This window comes from Callospermophilus lateralis, chromosome 11, assembly GCF_048772815.1.
Source record: "Callospermophilus lateralis isolate mCalLat2 chromosome 11, mCalLat2.hap1, whole genome shotgun sequence".
Classification (NCBI taxonomy): Eukaryota; Metazoa; Chordata; class Mammalia; order Rodentia; family Sciuridae; genus Callospermophilus; species Callospermophilus lateralis.
The window spans coordinates 52,948,266-52,970,394 of record NC_135315.1 but is presented as its reverse complement, the minus strand read 5'-3'; the positions used below and the strand labels follow the sequence as shown (position 1 = coordinate 52,970,394).

The window sequence follows — 22,129 nt, the reverse complement described above, 5'->3', positions numbered from 1 at the left end:
TCGCCTGGCATGCACGGGGCGCTGGGTTCAATCCTCAGCACCATATAAAAATAAAATAAAGATGTGGTGTCCACCGAAAACTAAAAAATAAATATTAAAAAATTCTCTCTCTCTCTCTCTCTCTCTCTCTCTCTCTCTCTCTCTCTCTCTCTCTCTCTCCCTCTCTTAAAAAAAAGAAAGAAAATATGGTATATACACACAATGGAATATTACCTATCCTTAAAGAAGAATTAAATTATGGCATTTGGCAATATATGGATTTAAATTAGACTCAAGTGGCACAGAAATGACTCAAAACATGTCCATCACTTTTTCAATAGTTTTTTTGTTTTGTTTGTTTGTTTTTTGCAACACTAGGAATTGAACCTGGGATGTTCTACCCCTGAGCTACATCTCTACTCCTTTTTATTTTGAGACAGGGTCTTGCTACGTTGCCCAGACTGGCTTTCTCAGCATCTTCTCTCAGCCTCGGAGTCACTGAAATTACAGGCATGAGCCCCCACACCAGGCATTCTTCAATGTGTTTTGAACATTCCTTTAATAACCAGTATTTAAATTGCCCAGGCTGGCCTTAAACTTGTGATCCTCTGGCTGGCAGGGAGGAGACAGATGTGAGTGGTGGGAATATGAAGCTAAGGGAATAATTCTATAAACTGAGCCCACTGCACTGACCGCCCCCCCACATGTTTTCACTTCTAAAAAGCAATTTACCTGCAGCCCTGCCTGGCTTCAGTCGACTGGACATGTTACATTCCTCAGCAAGCTGCCTGTTATCTGCAGGAGAAATGCAGGCCCCAAATAACACTGATCAGAGGAACCCAAGTTAAGTTACCATGAAGGTGGGACTCTTGTGAACCTTACACAGACCAGATCCTTATCTACTCAGGTAGATAAGGATAATTCCCCCTAGCCATAAAATCTATAAGATGTTCCAATTAGAACTGGTCGACATGGGCCAAAGTGACCTAGAATAGACCTGGCTCTGGGGACTTGAAAGTTGATCATCATCCTACTCAGTCAAAAGTCAAGAGATGGAACTGGAAGGAACGGTCTGGAAACTTCCCTGGGACCAATTTCCAACTAAACTGGGGGGCAGGAGAGGTGTGCTGTCCATTTTCTCTCTGAGAGGACCCACGCCCTCCCTTGAGAGTGTCCCCTTTTCCTACCCCTTCTCATGCCTGTTAATCTGAGCAAAATGCCTGAAACCTTTCTGACCTGATGGCAAGAAACAGGTTTTGAAGGGGTGGGGTCGGGGGGCCTTCATGTTGCTCCCAAAGGGCTGGGTATATAGCTCAGCAGTAAAGTACCCCTGGGTTCAATCCCTAGTACAAGAAAGTCAAACAAATAAAAACTTGGTACTTAAAACTCAAGAGCTAGTTGGGTGTGGTAGTGTATGCCTGTAATTCCAGCCAGAAGGTTGAAGTAGGAGGATTGTAGATTTAAAGCCAGCCTCAGCAACTTCACGAAGCCCTAAGTGAGACCCTGTCTCTAATAAAATACAAAAAAAAAAAAAAAAAAGGGCTGGGGATGTGGCTCAGTGGTTAAGCATCCCTGAGTTCAATCCCTGGTACAAGGAAAAAAAAATCCAGAGATACAAAGTTTTCATATATTAAGCAATCATATTTTAAAAGATTTATATTCTTGTTTTTTAAAAGAGAGAGTGAGAGAGAGAATCTTTTAATATTTATTTTTTAGTTTTCGGCAGACACAACATCTTTGTTTGTATGTGGTGCTGAGGATCGAACCCTGGCCGCACGCATACCAGGCGAGCGCACTACCGCTTGAGCCACATCCCCAGCCCTAGGTTTACATTTTTTTAACACAGTAACCGGTTTAACATATGAAACCTTCCTCCAGATATGAATACAGTGTATTTAAATAACCAGTGTTTAACTGGAGAAGATACTTATATAGGTCAGTAAATAAGTTAACCTATTTTATTAAATAATTGCTATCACCACCAATGAAACAATTATTTAGAAACAAGTTAATGCACATTTTACATACCACATGCAAAAGAAATGTTTATATATTTCAAAGTATATATATATATATATACATATATATTTCAAAGTAAGGCTACAAAGAGACTTTCATCTTAGTTTTTATCTAAAATACACATTTTACCATAGTAAAATTGAAATTGAAGTGAATCCTACGGTCAGTGATCTGTTTTGATGATAAGTGCCTCTTAGTAATTCAGTGGAGGGGCTGGGGTTGTGGCTCAGCATAGAGTGCTCCCCTAACATGTGCGAGGCCCTGGGTTCGAACCTCAGCACCACATAAAAATAAATAATTAAAACAAAGGTATTGTGTCCAATTACAACTAAAAAGTAAATATTTTTTAAAAAATTCAGTGGAGGGGCTGGGGTTGTGGCTCAGTGATAGAGCACTGGGTTTGATCCTCAGCACCACATAAATGTAAAATAAATATATTGGGTTCACCTAAAACTAAAAAATAAATATTAAAAAAAAAAAGAAATTAGGACTGGGGCTGTAGCTCAGTGGTAGAGCACTTGCCTAGCATATGCGAGACATTTATTTTTATGTGGTATGGGTTCAACCCACCCATACCACATAAAAATAAATAAATAAATAAAATAAAGGTATTGTGTCCATCTCCAACTTAAAAAAAAAATTTTAAAGAAATTAAAGGGAGACGTATAAGGTAGAGAGGGGGCAGGGGGTTAGCAAGGACGGTGGAATGTGATGGACATCATTATCCAGAGTACATGTATGAAGACACGAATTTGTGTGAATATACTTTATATTCCACCAAAGATATGAAAAACTGTGCTCTATATGTGTAATAGAATTATAATGCATTCTGCTGTCATTTATTTTTTAAAAAAATAAAAAAACAGAAAGAAAATTCACTACAATAGTGAATTACATCATGTTAAAAAAGAAAAAAAAAGAACTCTGAACCCTTGTGCATTGCTGGTGGAAATGTAAAATGGTGCGGTTGCTGTGGAAAATGGTATGGCAGTTTCTGATAACATGGAACTTCCATATCACCAATCACTTCTACCCCTAGGTCCACATCCAAGAAAACTGTAAGCAGGGACTCCAACAGATATTTGCACCCCAATGTTTCCAGCAACATTATTCAAGACAGACAAAAGATGGAAACAACCCAAGTATACAAAATATACAAAATGTGGTACATGCACACAATGGATCTCAGCCTTAAGAATAAAGGAACGGGCTGGGATGTAGTTCAGTGGTAAGTGTATGCTAAGCTGGCTCTGGAGTTAATTCCCAGCACCACAAAAATACAAATAAGCAAAGAAAGAAATTGGTCAATCAATCTACTACCTGCATGTTAGCAACTGACTCCTTAATTAACACCTTCAGCCTGAACTACTTCTAGGGCTGAGGGTGTAATTCAGTGGTAGAGCATTTTCCTAGCATGCCTCAGGCCCTGCATGTCTCCCCAGCACTGCAAAAGGAAGAGGAGAAGGAGGTGGGGTGGGGGGGAGGGGGGATTCTGGCATATGCTACAACATGGATGAGCCTTGAATACATCATGGTCAGAGAAATATGCCAGATACAAAAGGAGAAATATCATAATTCTTAATTATATGGTGTATCCAGAATAGGCAAATTCATAGTTAAAAAAAAAATAGAATGGTAGATGGGGGGAGGTAGGGGGAACTGGTTTCATGGGTTTAAAGTTTCTGTTAAGAATCATGAAAAATCGGCATTATAGATAGTAGCGACGGTTACACAACGTTGCTAAATGTAATTAATGTACATTTATGAGTAGTTAAGATAAATAAATGCCATAGATATTTTACCACAATGAACGAAATCTTCACTCAAATAAATGAAATGTAGTTCTTCACATTATCACTGATGCAGCTATAATTGGAAAAAAATTTTTTTTCTTCAAACGCAATGGGAGACATCTATAAACATACTGATGAAATGTAGGTTGAATTTTGACAAGGGAAGAAGAGAAAAGCATTAAAATTCCAGGAAAATCTAGGAGTGGTGGCACATGCCTGTAATCTCAGCTACTCAGGAGGATTCAGCAACTTGGGAAGACCCTGATTCAAAATCTTAAAAATTTTTAAAAAAAATTAGAAGGGCTGGAGATGTAGCTCAGTAGTAAAGCATCCTTAGGTTCAATCTTTAGTACCAAAAAAAAAAAAAAAAAAGTTCCAGAAAAGATGACAAGTAAGCACTTGGGAAAACAGAATGATCCAAAACAGATTCAGAGAGTTGAGTGGATTCCTTTGGCTGTGGCAGCTTATATGTACAGGGAGCAATGACATGAGGTCAGGAGGTGAACCAGAACCTTGCTGTAGAGGGTTGCTATGATTTGAATGTCATCTGTTTAATTTAATTGTTCACCAAAGGACCATTGTCATTGAAGGTATGGTCCATAGGGTGGCACTATTAGGAGCTAATAGAACCTTTGAAAGGTGAAGCCTTGTGAGAGGTCATTGGGTCACTGGGGCATATCTTGGTAGGGACTGTGGGACCTTTGCCCATTCTCTCTTTGCTCCACTTGGACATATGATGATTTTGCTCCTACATACACTTCCACCATGTTGTGTGCCATCTGCTGTCCTCGCCAGAACTGAGGCAGTCAGTACCCGTGTCCTTGAACCTCCAAAAACTATGTGCTAAATAAACCTTTTCTCTCTTCAAGTCAGATTCATTGCAGTCATGAAAATGCTAACTAGTACAAAGGTCTTGAGTGTGAAGTTCAGGGAGTGTGTACATTTGCCTAATCTATAACCACATTCTAGTTGAGCTGTGGTTTCAACAAAGAAAAATCAATGGCAAGAAGCCAGCTGACTTCGGGCGGGGGGGGGGGGGGGGGGGGGGATAGATTCAGAGTTGGTCACGGGAGGATATACTTCCTAAGAAGACCATTAATTTCAATCTGGGAAGAAAACATTTTTCTCTGCCACCCCAACTGAGCCTCGCTGTGTGCATGGCAAGACCATCTATCAAGGAGGCACCAACATCTGCATGAAGGCAGCCGATCCTGCCCTCACACAAAGGAGTACTGCTGGCCACACGTGCACAATTTTACAAAGTGACCATAAAAATGTTTCCGCAATAATAACTTTTTTTTCATAATTCATGCAAATAAATTCTGTCCAGCAAACTGGTCACTTTCATAAGAAATATTTTATTGTCTTCTATTCTTGGCTAGGGAGGTTCATTTTTAGAACCTTCAACAGATGTTCACAATGTTTAATGTCTTCAGTTCACTGTTGAGAATTTTTAATATATTCTCTTCAAATTATTACCATATTGAGCCAATATTTAATATAGTATTAAAAGAACGAACCAGTGCAGTGGCGCATGCCTGTAATCCCAGTGGCTCAGAAGGCTGAGACAGGAGGATCATGAGTTCAAAGCCAGCCTCAGCAAAAGCCAGGCACTAAGCAACTCAGTGAAACCCTCCTGTCTCTAAATAAAATCAAAATAGGGCTGGGGATGTGGCTCAATGGTTGAGTGCCTCTAAGTTCAATCCCCAGTACCAAAAAAAAAAAAAAAAGTCCAGGAACCTCACAACCATCTGGGGCACATTTTTCCTACAGAAAATTACACCTGACCACATATTTACAAATGCCTCTATGGGAAAGCATCTGTGGTCAAGTTGAAGGTTTCCTGTATTTGAATTCTGCTGTCCCCCCATGGATGGCTTGATTAGTTCTGAAAATCAAAATGACTCTAAAGATACAGAAATAAAAGTATACATGTGGACTAGGTAAAGAACCAGGGCAGCTGAGATCAATGTTCACATAAAAGTGGTTTCACCCACTTTCAACCAGCAGCAGCCACCAATTTAGGAGATGGCTAAAGCTATTACTAGATTCTCTGACCTACTTGTAGAGAAGTTAGTTTCTAATTTGGGCACCATGGCAGATCTGCTCTGTAGTACCATTAACAAAATCCTTTAGAGATAAAGGTTGGAACAAATGTACTGAAGGGTCCTTAACAAAGTGGCATTTGGTATAAACCCTAAAATCAAATGTATGGTCTTTGTTTTCTTAAAAAAAGGAAGAAGGCACACTAATTATGAGAGTTATCTCTGAAACCAGAGTGGTATATCCCCCAATGAAAGACTCAAAGAGGATAGTTGGGAAGAAACAAGATTCTGATGCTACTGACCTGTCTCTAAAAATTTCGATATCTTCTGCGCCAGGTAGCCATTGAAAGGGTATCTGATATCATAGAAACTGAAAACTAAAGACTTCATAAATGCCAAATATCCATGACTTTTTTTTTAAGTTTGGGAACTGCCAATCTGAGAATAACTGAACAAGGCATAAAGGTGTTTCCCCCTTGAGTCCTTACTCTCAGTTTCTCAAAAGCTGGAATTTATTTTAATATCTAGATTTTTCACATGTGGACATCATCCTCAATTGTAACTTTCCACAGAAAAGATACCCCCAGTCCCTCGCAATTTTTTGATCTTACAATATAAATTTATGGCACTTATCAATTTTACAATTTATCACAATGTGCTATCCTCTAGGGAAAAACCATAGATTTACAAAATTGAGAAGAATAATAATGTAAATGTTCCCCTTTATTTCAATGGTGTTTGGGAAAAGTAAAGAAAAAGCTCCGTGCGTGAAATGTGTTTGGTAATAATGCAAAGATTAAAACATCATAGGCCATAAAATGGTTACTTTCTTGCACACAAACCCAAGTTGTCTGATAAAGCAATGAGCACTGTCATTCACAGCAAATTCTTCTCTCTCATGAGTCATCCCTGGATTCCACCCTCTTCCACACACACACGCACGCACACTGACCTGTGAGAATTCACACTGACCTGTGCGGGGGCCTCACTCCTCATGAGATAGCGGACCTTACTGAGAATACACTGCTGGAGTTGGGCCCAGGAAATAGTTCTGTCTTCCCTTATCAGGAAAGGTGGTCCAAATCTGAAAATCCAAGGTAATCAGGTGATTTTAGCAGAGAGAAGTCCCCAACAATACCCAACAGTCATGAGTGTTGGTTCCACTCATGGGTTCCTCTCAACTGGATAAGTAAAGCGTTAAAAGTCAAGTACAATTCAAAACCACCAATCAGAAAGCGTCATCACTTAAGAGACACTGCCTTGAGTGTCTGTGTATGTAAGAGGCCCAGAGATGCAAAGTTTGGGAGGTACTGCAATGCAAACAGACTACTCCAAATGATCAACTGACTGGTAAAATCCACAGTAGAAGAAAGAGACCAGAACATCAGAACCAGAGGGAAGCAGGGTGGTGATAAATCCAGATGACACTATTGACAGCTTTGTCTTTGGGGGAAAACTCTCATCACTGGAGATATTTTCCACATCCCAACCGACAGAACTCACAGAAATGAACTTGTCGGGCAAAAGAACACTGGATGTGCCTATGGTTGCAGGTCCTAACTCTGCCTGGGCATCACCAACCATTCACTATTCCCTGATCATGGGAAGATCCAATGGAGCAAGAATGTGCAGTAAACTTTGCTAAAACACAGCACAAAAATGAGGTGATGTGTGTGCACATCCACTGAATGGAAGAGCAGTTCATTTAACTAATCCTGTATTATTAAACATTCAAGTTGCTTCCAATTATTTATTTAAATACTACTTGCTTATGGCAGGAACTGCATGTATTCTCGTACATACGCTTTGGCTATAGATGACCAATTGTTCCTTTGAAATAAAGTTCTGGAAGTGCAAAGTCAGGAATACCAAAGCTATTTATCCCCAAACTGCCCTCCAGAAAAGCAACACCCATTTGCTAGTGAGGCAAGTTCCCAATTCTCTGGACTCTTGCCTGGAATGAGTATTTTCAATTTCTAAAGATTCCTCAACAATTTGAAAGGTTAACAATAGTATCTTGCCATTGGAATCAGAATTTCTCCTATTAATGCACTGAATATTTTCACCTATGCCTGTATTTCTTCTGTGAACTCGTGTTCATCTCTGTGGTCTCATTTTACTGAGAGTGGATTTATCTCATTAGTTTCAGAGAAGGAGAGCTAGGTTTTACATAATGGACATGAATCCTTCCCCTATCACAGAACATGAATATTTTTTCTCATTTGTCCTTTACCTTTTAAATTTGTTTTTTGTTTAAAATGTTACATATATTTTAAAGATTAACCTTTTCCTTTATGGCCTCCTCCTGCCTTACATGTTAACTAGCCCCGCCACCCAAAGACATAAATATTGCCCTAAACTGTCTTAGATATTTTATGGTTTCCTTCTCTATAATTACCTCTCTGATCAATCTGTGATTTACTTACATAAAGTCATGGCAAGGATAAAGAATTGATTATTTAAAATAAAACAAAGGAAAAAAAGTCAATTAGCTAAGTATACTTACTGAATAATTCATTCACTCCCCAAAAATGTGAAATAGTTACCATTTTATCATATAATAGATACTTTAGACTATAACACATTGATTTAATTGTATATATTTTTGTCTATATTATAGTATTTTAATAAATCAAATTTTATCCTGTTTTAATCATAATTCCTCTTTATCCTTCCCTCTTTTAATATTTTCTGTTGTTTTTTCTTAACAACTTATTATTCCAGAAAAATTTTAGAAACTTTTTATCAATCTAAACATATCTTCTCAGAATTCCATCTCTCTCTCTTTTTCTTTTTTGGCAGTGCTAAGAATTGAATCCCAGGCTTTGTATATTACTAAGCATGTGCTCTACCACTGAGTTACATCCCAAGCCTGGGATTCTATCTTTTAATACTTTGTTTGTAATTTTTAAATTTTATTCTATTTTGAGTAGACAAATAATTACACATATTTATAGGGTTGTTTTAATACATGTATACAACATGGAATGATCAAATCAGGGTAATCAGAATATCCATTACCTCAAAACATTTATCATTTCTTTGTGAACACTATTTAGACCTTATAAGAAAGCTATCTGGTTTTATTTATTTGTAAGGTAACCAAACGATTGCTTTCCTGAATGTTTCCATCCATTCTAATCACTTTCCGTTTCTTGATTTTCTGGACAGACTACCCTATAATATACAAATAGTGGCAATTTCATTTCCTCTTTCATTTATTTATTTATCTGTTTGTTTTACTCTTTGAGATGGAATCTTGCTAACTGTCCAGGGTGGCCTTGAACTCATGATCCTCCCACCTCAGCCTCCCAAGTAGCTGGGACTACAGGTGTGTACCACGACACCCTGCTTTTTGCAGTACTGGGAATTGAATCCCCAGGGCCATGCACATGCCAGACAAATGTCCTGCCTCTGAGTGAACACTCTTTCCTCTTTTCTTAGAGCCAATTTCTTTTGAGCTCAGCTGACCGCACTGCCAACCCTCACAACACAATATAAAATAATAGTTGGTGAGGGCAGGAATAATTGTTCTTGCAATTAGCAAGAAAACTCTGATGTTTAATTGAGGATGATGTTAGCCATCTGCTTAAAGCAATTATTTCTAATTCTCTTGTTTGGAAAAATCCCTTACTCCCTTCTCCTGGTTTATTAACCTTGGGAGTGGATATTTAATTTTATCAAGTTAAATTTATTCTAGACAGAATCCCAAGTACAGGTCCACAAATCCCAGACATGAAGTAGAAAAAAAAAAGGTTGAAGTGAAACATACCTGCTAGCCTGTTGCCCTGACCCCACCAGGTTACAGAAAAGGATTAGCACCTTGTTCTCACTGTGGAGAGGCAGGGAGAATCGCTGACCCTCTCGGGCTGCCAAGCGTGGAGACCCCAACAGACCCGATGGATGAGCTGGAGGAGACGAAGGGTGTTAAAGAAGATCCTTGGCTTCTCTAGCCCTCTTCCTTTCTGAGCATCTATTCTCCACCAGCAGAAGGACATCAGAGTTATCAAGCAGGAGACAATAAGGTTCATGGTACCTGTGCTACCAGGCATCTGCTACACAAAGATCACATGCATGAATTTGGAGTTGTATTTGGCCAATAATTTTAAAATCAAGGCAGAGGTTTAATGGACTCCAAAAGTTGCTTTTATGCCTTGATCAGAGAGCCCCCAGACAAAGATGGTGAAAGGCTTATTTATGGAGAAAGAAGAGGGATTCAACTATTCTCCATGTTCCACATTCCAAAGCTCAGAGTGTCCCTGTTGATTCAGAGAACATCAAGCATCCAGTTCTCCCAGCCTGCATGCAGCCACAGCTGGCTGAGGATTTGGAGCCAGAGCACAGGATTCATAGGGGGTAGGGCAGTCACCCCTTATCAAAAGGAGATGCATCCCAAGGTGTTCCACAGATGCCTGAAACCTCAGATACTAACAAACCCTTAAAAGCTATTGTGGTTTTTTCTTATACAATTATGCCTATGATAAAGCTTAATTTATAAATTAGGCACAACAAAAATAAAACAGAAAAATTATGGGTTTGGGCTATATCTCAGTGAAAGAGCACTGTCTAGCATGTATGAGGCCCTGGGTCTGATCCCCAGCACCACCAAAAAAGTTATGATATATCACAATGTATCCCACTATTATGTATAAACATAATATACCAATAAAATATGTAATCATTTTTAAATGTCTGAATCGTTATGTCTGGAATTTTCCATTTAATATCTTCAGATCACAGTTGAACACGGGTAACTGAAATTGCAGAAAAGAAAGCCATGGATAAAGTGAGGACAGTTATTATACTATAATACTGGCACAAGGTCCTTTAAAGAAGAAATAAGAGCCTTCTAGACTGGCTAATTGGGCCAAAACAGAGACTATTAGAAATGACTGTGTCAGTTTAAGATTTAGAAAAGTGGAAGTATTAACAAAAAAAGTCATTTACTAACTTCTAGGGCCATCTACTGCACAAATTTGTAGAAATTTTACTTCAAGCCCAGACCTTGAATCATAAGAGTCCCAGAAATGAAGATCATACCACTACCTACAAGAAATAGTGCTTCTCAAACTGCTGTCCCTGAATCAGCAGCATCCAAATCTCCTGGGAACTTGTTAGATATGTGAATTCTCAGCCCCACCCCCACTCAAGGCCTACAGAATCAGAACCTCTGAAGACAGAGCCCAGAAATCTGTTTTAAGAAGCCCTCTGGGTGATTCTAACATTCACTAAGGTTCTGAGAACCCCACTATTAGCTGAATAATTTCTAATATCAACCCTCTGCATACTGAATTGCAGGAAAAATAAACCTGACACTTTAAACACTAAAACTCAATGTTCTGTGATTCGGCACTCAAAGAGAACCTCTCAAACCCAAAACTCATTATATCCCAATAACATTACTGAAAGCGCTATTACACCTGAGAGAGTCCCTTGGCCAGGTGACGGAGGGACTTGGAAGGCATACACATTATCTCCCTCTGCAATGATATTCAAGTCCTCTTCATCAAAGAAAGACCGCTGGAATCCATTGGGATACAGTTCAACCAAGATCACCTGAAATGAGAAGGATCATTTTTCCTTTTGATTTCTCTAAGAGAACCTTACAGATAAGAAATTGAAAAAAAAAAAAAAAGAAAAGAAAAGAAATTGAAGTGACAGAGAGTCTTAAAACTCCTTTTACCCTTTCCTTGCAAGTGCCTACACATTTTAAGTAATAAAAATCAGTAGTTATAACAATCAGATTGACCACAAACATCTCAACCACAATCCATGCCACCTAAAAAGACCCTTGAAAATCCAAAGTTTTATACCCGGCTAAACTATCGTTGAAGAATTAGTATTAAATAAAGACCCTTTGGATAAAAAGTGAGTATTTACCACTTACAGAAGTTCAATGATAGAACTTCCAAGTAGTCTTACTAACCTTTTTTTACATTATGCTATATGTGAAAAATATGTTTATGGAACACAGATAAACACAGGAGATGATTTGGTATTGGAGGAGAAAGGTGACTATCTTGAGGGTCCTAGCTGCCCCAGACCTAACTCTGCTGCCCCAAGACTAAAATAATCAATAACTTAGCATTTATAACTTATATAATCCGTTCAAGACACATTTGCTGGGAAATTCTCTTGTAAAAGATGTATTTCAATATTTAGGGGGAAAAAAACTGAATCAGAAGGAAAATGAGTTGTAAGAAGAAAGGATAAATCAAAGAAAATGGAAAACATAACGAATACTACTTTTGCTACAAGTAGGAGAGAAGGGAAGAGGTATTATGATACAAAAAATAATACCTATCTATAGTTGTCTAAATCAAAAAGGTATAAGGGTAAGCCAGACACAGTAGTGCATGCCTGTAATCCCAGAGGCTCAGGAGGCTGAGGTAGGAGAATCACAAGTTCAAAGCCAGCCTCAGCAACTTAGAAAGGCCCTAAGTAACTCAGCAAGACCCTGTCTCTAAATAAAATATAAAAAAGGAAATGTGGAAATGTGGTTTAGTGGTTAAGCATCCTGGAATTACACCCCAATACCAATAAACAAATAAATATAAAAGTAAAAAAGGGACAAGGATGTAGCTCAGTGGTAAAGTTTCCTGGGTTCAATCCCCAGTTCCAAAACAAAAACAAACAAACAAAAACTACTTTAAAAAAAAAAAAAGTATAAAGGTAATTAAAATACACCAAGATCTTAACATTAGCCTTTGTTAATGATGCATACTGACATTTTAATAATAAACATTAAAAGCAATAAATAAAATATATATGTCCCAAATCACAAGACAAAAAGTTGTGAATTCAAAAGAAGCAATAAAACTGTAAGAGTCAAAAAAAAAAAAAAAAAAACAGGAAAAGCAGGGTGAATAAAAATCATAAAATAAGATGGCAGAAATACTTTTAAATATATCTGCAATCATAGATTTTTTTAAAAAGTGGAAAAAACTGCTAACAAAAAATCAAAATAGATTTCAAGTTCCACTCAAAAAAGTTCCTACATGCCATGCATGACAGTGCATGCCTATAATCCCAGTGGCTAGGGACACTGCAGCAGGAGAATCCAAAATTTGAGGCCAGCCTCAGCAATTTAGCAAGACCCTGTCTCAAAATTTTAGAAAGAAGTGAGAGGCTGGGGTTTTAGCTCCATGCCACAGCAGGGTGAAAAAATAAAAGAAATTCCTATACTAGCATCCCCAGTTTTTTCTATCTCCTTTAACCAATATATCACACCTCTCACATTTCTGACCATCCTTCTTCTATTATTCAAACTCTACCTCTCCAGAATTTTGATCTTTTAGGACTTCCATTTTTCCCCGAAATTTCCCTCACCACCACCCCCAGCCCCCTTCCCCCGACACACATGTGCACAATAGGTCTCCTAGAGTATTTTAGAGTTTACAAAGCAAGATACATATTTTCCCCCTATTTAAAATCCTCATTTAAAAAAAAAAAAAAAACTATAGCTGGGCACCGTGGCGCATGCCTGTAATCTCAGTAGCTCAGGAGGCTGAGGCAGGAGGATGGAGAGTTCAAAGCCAGCCTCAGCAAAAACTAGGCACTAGGCAACTCCGTGAGACCCTGTCTCTAAATAAAATACAAAATAGGGCTGAGATGTGGCTCAGTGGTCGAGTGGCCCTGAGTTCAATCCCCAGCAACTCCCCCAAAAAATACAGAGAATGATTAAGATCAGAGAGACTGTTGAGATGGGGGCAGGAAGGAGATGCAGGGGTGATGGAAAGGCTCAGTGGTTATATGGGTGTGCACGTAAGTAAAGCTCAACAAACCACAACTTTAAGGTCTGTGCACTGTATCACAAATATGCATACCTTAACAAAAAAGTTAAAAATATTTTTTAATTTAGCAAAAATTCTATGAGGTAGACAGAGAAGTAAAAAAATGTTCAATTTACAGCTAAAGAAGGAGAGGGATGACCAATCACTTACATGGTCCAAAGTCAAGGGGCCTAAGTATGGCTGAACCCCACTGAGCCCTTCCCATTTGGCCACACTGCTTGTCACCTCTAACCCCACTGTGTTACAGGGACGCTCCAGTCAGAGTGAACTTGGTCCTATACCAGGACCCTTAAACAACAAAAGAGAGCCCTCCCACCTTCCCCTGATCTCCTCTCTCATGTCACATATCTTTGTCTCTCCCAGTTGTTCCTCATATTTCATTTACTGTCCCTTCAGCATCCTGGTTTATATTCTCAGGAGTAAAAATACAGAAGAGAAGCTCAGGCTCTAGAAACAAAATACCTGTGTTCAAATCCTGGCTCAGCCACTTCCTGGCTGTGTGACCTAGGGCAAGTCACTCAACCTCTCACGACTTCTTCCCTTGCTATCACAATGAGGATTCTTTTGTAATAGCCACTTTATAAGAGGGGTTGTGATCAAATCGGCTATGAATAGAAATGAACATAAAATTCACAGAATGGTGCCCGGCACTTGGTAAACGTGTCTGAGATTAGCCACCATCAGAACTGTCCCCATCTCAGTCACCATTGCTTTCCCGGAAGGCAAAGCATCCTTCTGAGGTCATCCTGCGTCAAGGCTAGGTAACCTCAGACACCAGGAACTACTCATCAGACAAGAAACCCATGAGTCATGCTGGAGTCACCTGGGAACCACAAATTAGCCTAGGCAGCTGGCCAGGTCAGCATTCTGTCATCCAGTGACCAGGCCCCCATGCAATTCCATCACACCTCATCTGCAGGGACGCCTCCTTCCTCCGCAACCATCTTCCTCAGGGAGGCCACTGTGCTGAGGATCGGCACAGCCAGGCCAACCCGCAGGAACCGCTGGCTCTTACAGAGGAAGACCAAGGTGACGCTCAAGAACCTGGAAAACAGGAATGAGCCACATGGTTAAAGAACTGACAGAGCACAGTTTGGTTCCTTGTTGGGTCCCTGCACTTTAGGTATACTGCCACCAGGTGGCAGCAGAGAGCCAAATCTCCTTAAACTGCTTTTTCAAAGAGTTAAAAATGAAACAGTTTGGGATGACCAAACACTTCACAGACCTCTGGCCTCAAGACTCTAATTGTTAATAAATAAAATGAAGCAAAAATAAATTGTAAAGTTTGAAAAATAGAGCAAGCCAAGCTGCTTCTAGTACAAATCAACCCTATTAATGATTCTCTCCTTTTCATTTTTTTTTTTCCTGGTACTAAGGATCAAACCCACAGCGCTTACTGCGGTACATCCCCAGTCCTCGCTTTTTATCTTGACACAGGATTTTTGCTAAGTCACTGAGCATCTCCCTAAGGTGCTGGGGCTGGTCTCAAACTTGTGATCCTCCTGCCTCAACCTCCAGAGTCACTAGGATTACCGGTGTACACCACAAAACCTGGTTGATTCTTTCCTTTATTAATGAAATTTACCCTGGGAAATATCTGCTTCTACTTCCCACGCCCCCTGCTGAATTACCAAGGGCCACTTTCCTGACTGATGTTTCTCCTATCCTACCCTATTCTATAATAATTGCCCAAGTCCCATAGCTAGTTAGTAGGGCTTAGTCTTGAACCTGCGCAGCCTCAGAGGCCACAATCTCAGCCCTGGGCTATGCTGCATCAGGCCAGGAGTCTTAGGGCACTGTCTAATGGTAGCATAAGTCATGATACAGCATAAGTCAGTAGTTACATTTGTGACAGACATCACAGGATATCGGAGCAGAAAAGGGGTTAACCTGGGAAAGATTTATGAAGGTGTGTCTGCAGCTACATCCTACAGATGCAGAAATGTCAACAGGTAAAGGGTAGGAGAAATGGTACTTAAGGAGGTGGGGAACACAATGAAGAAATGTGTCCATCTCAGTGGCTCCCTACCTACAAGCTCACGAATATTCCATGACACTGACATGAGCCAGGTGACTTCCTGGCCACTGCTGGGACGGCCTTCTGTATAGCAGGCTGCAGAGCCCTGAAGCCTTTCTCCATCCCAGCCCCTGCTTCCCTTTACCTCATCTCCCCTCTTCCTCTTTCTTTGCTCCTTTAACAAATCATTTCCCTACAACTTCACAAAGAAGAAAAAACACTTTGAAAATAAAAACAGAGGGAATCCATAGTGACTGATTGGCTCTGATCTGCTCCTGTCTGAACAGGGGCCCTCGCCAGCTTCTCAATGGGCGGGAGACACAGGCCTGGTGCCCACACACACAGCGTTATGGTGTTCATTATTCCCTCCTCTGCTAAGGAAGGGATGTAACTTTGTCACATTCAATAACTGATGGCCACGTGGCTACAAGACTGGCTTCTAGAGAAACTCTGAGGTTTTTTTTTTTTTTGGAAGCAAAAGAAAGAAAAAAAAAAAACATGGCGGACACAAGGCCCAAAGGTTCAATGAGCCAGGATGGAAGTCAAGGGCACAGAGCCAACTGTAACCTTGTCTGGCGCAAGGGGATGGGACTCACATCTCACATACCTCGTCTGGCGCAAGGGGATGGGAAGGGACACACACAGGAAAGGATCAAAGGTGTTGCTCTGTTTCAGGCAGTGGGGGCAGGTCAAGGAAGATCTGTGAGGACAAAGAACAGAGAGCCAAGTGTGAACACGCAAACAGTTTGGTGGCCCCTTGAAAAGTTCAACATAAAATTCCCATTGCCCCTCTACTCCCAGCAATTCCACTCCCGAAGAACTGAAAACAGGTGTTTAATGGATCCTTGTACACAAATGTTCCTAATGGCCCTGCTGCCCCCAAGAGCCAAGAGGTAGAAATAACACAACTGTCCATCCACAGATAAGTGGTCAAGCAGAATGTAGTATAAGCTCACCCTGAAATATCACTCAGCCATAAAAAGGAGTCAGTCCTGATACGACGTGGGTGAGCCTTGAGAATATGATGCTAAGTGCTCAGAAAGATCCCAGATGCAGCCAGGTGCAGTGGCACATGCCTGTAACCCCAGTGGCTCAGGAGGCTGAGACAGCAGAATCGCGAGTTCAAAACCGGTCTCAACAAAAGCCAGGTGGAGGGCAACACAGTGAGACCCTGTGTCTAAATAAAATACAAAATAGGGCTGGGGATGTGGTTCAGTGGTGCAGTGCCCCTGAGTTCAATCCCTGGTAACATACACACACACAAAAAAAAAAAATCTCAGATGCAAAAGGCCACATTATGTATGATTCCATTTATATGAAATATCCAGATCAGGTTAAGCCACAGAGACAGAAAGCAAATTGCTGGTCATCAGGGGCTGCAGAAGGGAGAATGGAGTATGGCTGCTAACTGGGTACCAGAGCTTTTTTTCTGGGTGATAAAAATGTTTAGGAACTACACAGAAGTAGTAGTTGCACGGTGAATGTAATGTAAGGCCACTGAATGGTACATGTTTAACATCACTTTAAAAGAAAAGTAAAATGGTTTATTTTTATGGCAAAGTACTTTCACCCCAATAAAAAAGAAAGGAAGAAAGTTTAACCACATGTTAGTGCATTAAACATGGGGACAGGCCCTATAACCCCTCTGGATAGTAACAGAATGCCAGTTTTCAAACTGAAGGGCTCTCAGGACCACCTTTCTCCCTGGGTCTCATCTTCCTGGGTCCCAGGATTATATGGGCAACTTTTTAAATATTTGGATGCCCAGGCCCTACCCCACAGAGGTTCTATTTCAAAGCAGATGGGGAGGGGCCCAGACATCAGAATTTTAAAAGTTCCCTAAATGACTCTAATGCTCACCTGGAATGGCCATTGATGTATTCTGCCCTCATTATTGTCCAGAGCAAGAAGCAATAAAGCTCAGGAAATAGCGGCAAATTGTTAACAGTTGACACTGAAATGACATTTACTAGGAACTGGGCATCCCTCTAAACATCAAGCACAGACTACCCCACGTATTTCCCATAAACAGTCAGCATTTCACCCATTTTACAGAAGAGAAAATTGAAGCACAGAGAGGTTAAGTAGCTTGTCAAAGGACACATCACTCTGAAGTACCAAAGTGAGGCTCAGTTTCTGGGCTCCTCATCATTCCTGAATTCTTGAGTATAAATAAGTAAGGAATTGCTTACTTCAGAGTAGATATTTATATATTTATATTCTTTCAACTCTACCTTTAACACTTCCTTACTTCAACATGAACCACTGAAAAGTGAAGCACAATTTTTATATTCCACTTAGGTGCACGAATTTGATTTCCCTGACTGTATAATTCACCATATTATTCCAAGGTATGAGGGGTTTCCGCACACTCTGTTCCTTATCCTAAAATCTGCATGAACTTCGTTGGGGATACAGAACGATGCCCTTCCTCCCCGGTAGCCTGACTCTGCGCTCTTTGCTCTGGACAGTCTCGCCTGGGTTAAGTCAGCAGGTAAGCTGGAGCAGGTATCAGGACCAGGCTTCCAGAGTCCCTTTGGAAAGTGCTTGTCCTGCTCAATTGGTTTTCCACTGAGCAGACAAAAACAGGAAAACCCAGAGGCAAGCAAGAATGCAAACCTGGGGTTGCCACCCAAGGAGAACCTGAGGCCTCTGCTCATGACAAGGTGCATCTTTCTGATGTCAGTTAACAGAATGAACACAAGTTATCAGAAGGTCAACAAGTGATTTTAGGAAACGGACTCCCAGCGGTTTGGGAAATATTTTGGTTGTATCATGAGAATTTTTTGGTGAGTGTTTTGTTTTTGTTTTGTTTTGTTTTGTTTTCTAGTTCTGGGGGCTTGAACTCAGGACCTTATACGTATGTGCTAGGCAAGCACTTGACCACTGAGCTACCTCCCTGGCCCCCACTGTTTTGTGTTTGATCTAATATCCCTACTCACTGCCGCTGGCAAATTTCCCCTTAGAGAACCATGGTAGTGTTTTGGTAAAAGCAACATAAAAACCACAGCCAGGACTTGGCAATCCTGGGGGTCTCCTCTGCAGCTGCCCTTTCCCTCCCAGTTCCCCTCACCCTCTCTCATTACCTTTGGAGGTATAAAATTGTCCTGAAGGATATACTTTTGTCTTTGGGGAATTTCCAAATCTCCATTTCACATTTATGCAAACAAAGAGAGTACTTTTTTTTTGTTGACTTCTTCATTTTTTTCAGCCTATTTCAACTAAGCTGGGCTGCATTTTTTTTTTTTTTTTCTCCTTAGAGTTACATCATATTAAACCGGGCCAGGGATATGACCTTTACATTGAGCCCCAAATGTGTATCGGGAGTAGGAGATGTGAAGTTTGCAGAAAACTCAGAATGGGCTAATATTATTTTATTCATGCATTCATTCATCCTGTAGTGCTGGAGACAGGACCCAGGACCCCGCACATGTTAACCCAATGCCCTGTGACAATGAACGACATCCCCTTTAAATACTAACCTGGGGATGTCGCTTCAGTGTTAAAGTGGATTATTGAAAATGTGATATTGTTTTCAAAATAAACTATAGAAAGAATAGGAAATATACCCGTTCCACCAAAGTTGAGAAATGAGGATAGGAAATGTGACCAATAGATCCAACATAAGGCCACTTCACTCTTACAGAAAGCTCTGGCTATGGGAACAGGCTGTTGTAATACCCCAAATGTGGCCTGAGAGATCCTTTCACTCTCCCCACCTCCTCCAGAGTACTTGCTATCCTGTCCTGTTAAACCCTGGGCTCTCTTAAAAGAAAGGGACAGAAAACCACCACACTGCCTTTCCATGTTCAGGGACCCAATTCCCTATGATATTCATTGTCCTTGTCAAATTGTTTCAAAAATATACTCTGCCTTATTGGGCAGGGTGATACATATCTGTAATCCCAGTTACGAGAGACTCAGGCAGGAGGATGGCAAGTCTCAGGCCAGCCCCAGCCACTTAGTGAGTACAAAGGGCTGGGAATGTAGCTCAGTGGGCGAGCAACCCTGGGTTCAATCCCCAGTGCCAAAAATCAATTAATTAAATTAAAAATATACTCTGCCTAAAAGGAAATGTTGTCTGAAATGGGAACAACAGATTAGACTTTCTGGAAATCAAGTCTAGGAATGATAGGAAGAATTTGGAAGACACACACACACAATCTTAGCTCAAGCCAAAACTCCAACATCACAACAACATTTTTCCTAAAACCCATAACCTCCAGCACCTAATACTATTCCCTCTTCTCTCCTCCAGCTCAAAAAAAAAAAAAAAGACCCTTAGAAAGGGCTTCAGAGGGAGCTGGGGTTGTGGCTCAATGGTAGAGCACTCGCCTGGCACGTGCAAGACCCTGGGTTCGATCCTCAGCATCACATAAAAATAAATAAGTGAAATAAGGGTGTTGTGTCCAAATACAACTAAAAAATAAAATAGTTTTTTAAAAAAGGTTTTTTAAAAAAGGGCTTAAAAAAAGTTTAATGGGAAATGGAAGAGGGAGAACCTCAGTGTGCAGAGGCCTGTGAATTACTCCATAGTTTCATATCCATTCCCAATTTCACTCAATTCCATAAGGAAGGTTTATACCATCCATGCATGCCCTTCTGCATGGAAACAGACAAGGGACAGCAAGTGCCAACCCTCCCAGGCCACCATCTGTCCCCACTCCACTGCTGCAGAAAGTCATTTTCCCACACCCTGAAAGTCCTCACCTGGATGGGGTTTCTAATGACACTTTACTATAGATGCTCAGGCACAAAGCAAGTATTTTTAGCCATCACCAGTCCATTTTTAGCATCAACGCCTGATGTCTTACTCATCATCCTACAGGGGAGGACTCTACTGAAGATAGCGCTAGTCCTTAATACCTGATCAGCTCAAATGTCCCTTGCTCAGGGATCTCCCGATTCACCCACACCAAGGCGGGCACTGGGGACATGTACTGGAAGACACCCTCCTCAGCGCTCACCAGGTAAGAGTCCAAAAAAGCCCTGGAGTCACCCTACGATCTCATCTTTCCCTCAGTCCCTTCAGCTCCAGCCCTGAGCCCACTAGCAAGCCTTGGTGACAATGTCCAAAACATACCCCAAATCCAGCCATTTCCCTCCATCTCCATGCTACCTTCATGGTTCCAGGCACTGTCATCCCCCACTGTGACGACTATGTAGCAACATCAAATTCCACTTCCACTGTCACCTCCCTCCCCTGCTATGACAACCAAGTCATCTCATAAAATGATGAACTACAGCACACCCTGCTTTAACCTCTGCAGCAGCTTCCTGTGTCCCCCCACCTGACCTCCACCATGGCCTGCGGGGTACTGAGGATAGGTGTTCTATCACTGAGTTACATCCCTAACCCCTTTTATTTTTTGTTTTTACAGCAGGTCTCTCTCTAAGCTGCTGAACATCTCACTAAGTTGCTGAGGCTATCCTAAAACGTGGGATCCTCCTGCCTCAGCCTCCTAAGGAGCTGGGATTACATATACGCACCACCACACCTGGCTTCCTGTGTCCTTCTGACTAAAACCCACACATGAACTAAACAACCTGCCTTACCAGGCCCTTGCCTACCTCCCTGGCCCCGTCTCCTGCTCTCTCACCTCCTGGCAGTCATATTAGCCTTCCCATCTCTTGAACTTGCCAAGATCAGCCCCTTGGCCTTCGCCTCCATCTGGAATACCATCCCCAGTTACTTGAACGGTGAACTCCTTTTACCCAAGGCTTGGCTCAAATGTTCCTCTGAAAACAAGCTTTGATGATCACCTATCTATGCTGGCTGCCTCCCCACCTCCCAGGTTGCTCCCTATCATTCTGTGAGCCCCAGCTCAGGTTGTTGGTTGACTTGTGTATTGTCTCATGTGCCCCCAGCAGAACGTGAGCTCCATGGGAATAGGGGCTGGGTATTGTTCACAGCACCTCGCACAGAACCAGGCACATAGTAGGGCACAAATGCAATGTCTAGAGAATGGGAAGAGCTGTTCCACATATCCTCAGGATTGGTCCCAGGACCCCACTGCAGATACCAAATTCTGTGCATGTCCCTGTCCCTCACATATGAGGGAATAGTATTTGCACAGAACCTACACATCCTCCCACAGACTCTAAACCACCTCTAGATGGTTTATCACACCTAATACAATGTAAATGCTACATAAAGGATTGTCCTACCATATTGATTAGGAAATAGTGACAAGAAAAGTCTGTATATGTTCCATACAGATGTAATTTTTTCTCGGTACTGGTGATTGAACCCAGGGGCACTTTACCACTGGGCTGCATCCCCAACACCCCCTGCCATTTTTTTGGCGGGGAAGCGGGGGAAGGATTAACAAAAGTTTCCAGGCCCATTTATTTATTTATTTATTTATTTATTTATTTATTTATTTATTTATTTTACTTTGAGACAGGGTCTTGCTAAGTTGCCCAGACTGACCTCAAATTTGTGATCCTCTAGCCTCAGCCTCCCAAATAGCTGAGATTACA

General features: G+C 41.1%; 1 protein-coding gene across 2 annotated transcripts in view; it reads right to left on the bottom strand.

Annotated features, from left to right (window-relative positions):
• The window catches only part of Usp43 (ubiquitin specific peptidase 43), a 71,018-nt gene that overhangs the window by 28,644 nt on the left and 20,245 nt on the right, over positions 1–22,129 (bottom strand). For both annotated transcript variants that reach the window (XM_076870788.1, XM_076870789.1), the window contains exons 4-8: positions 16,254–16,346; positions 14,538–14,673; positions 11,257–11,392; positions 9,609–9,744; positions 6,809–6,920 (exon numbers count right to left, since the gene is read on the bottom strand). In XM_076870788.1, coding sequence (XP_076726903.1) covers positions 6,809–6,920; positions 9,609–9,744; positions 11,257–11,392; positions 14,538–14,673; positions 16,254–16,346 — 613 coding nt within the window. The remainder of the gene's footprint in view (positions 1–6,808; positions 6,921–9,608; positions 9,745–11,256; positions 11,393–14,537; positions 14,674–16,253; positions 16,347–22,129) is intronic.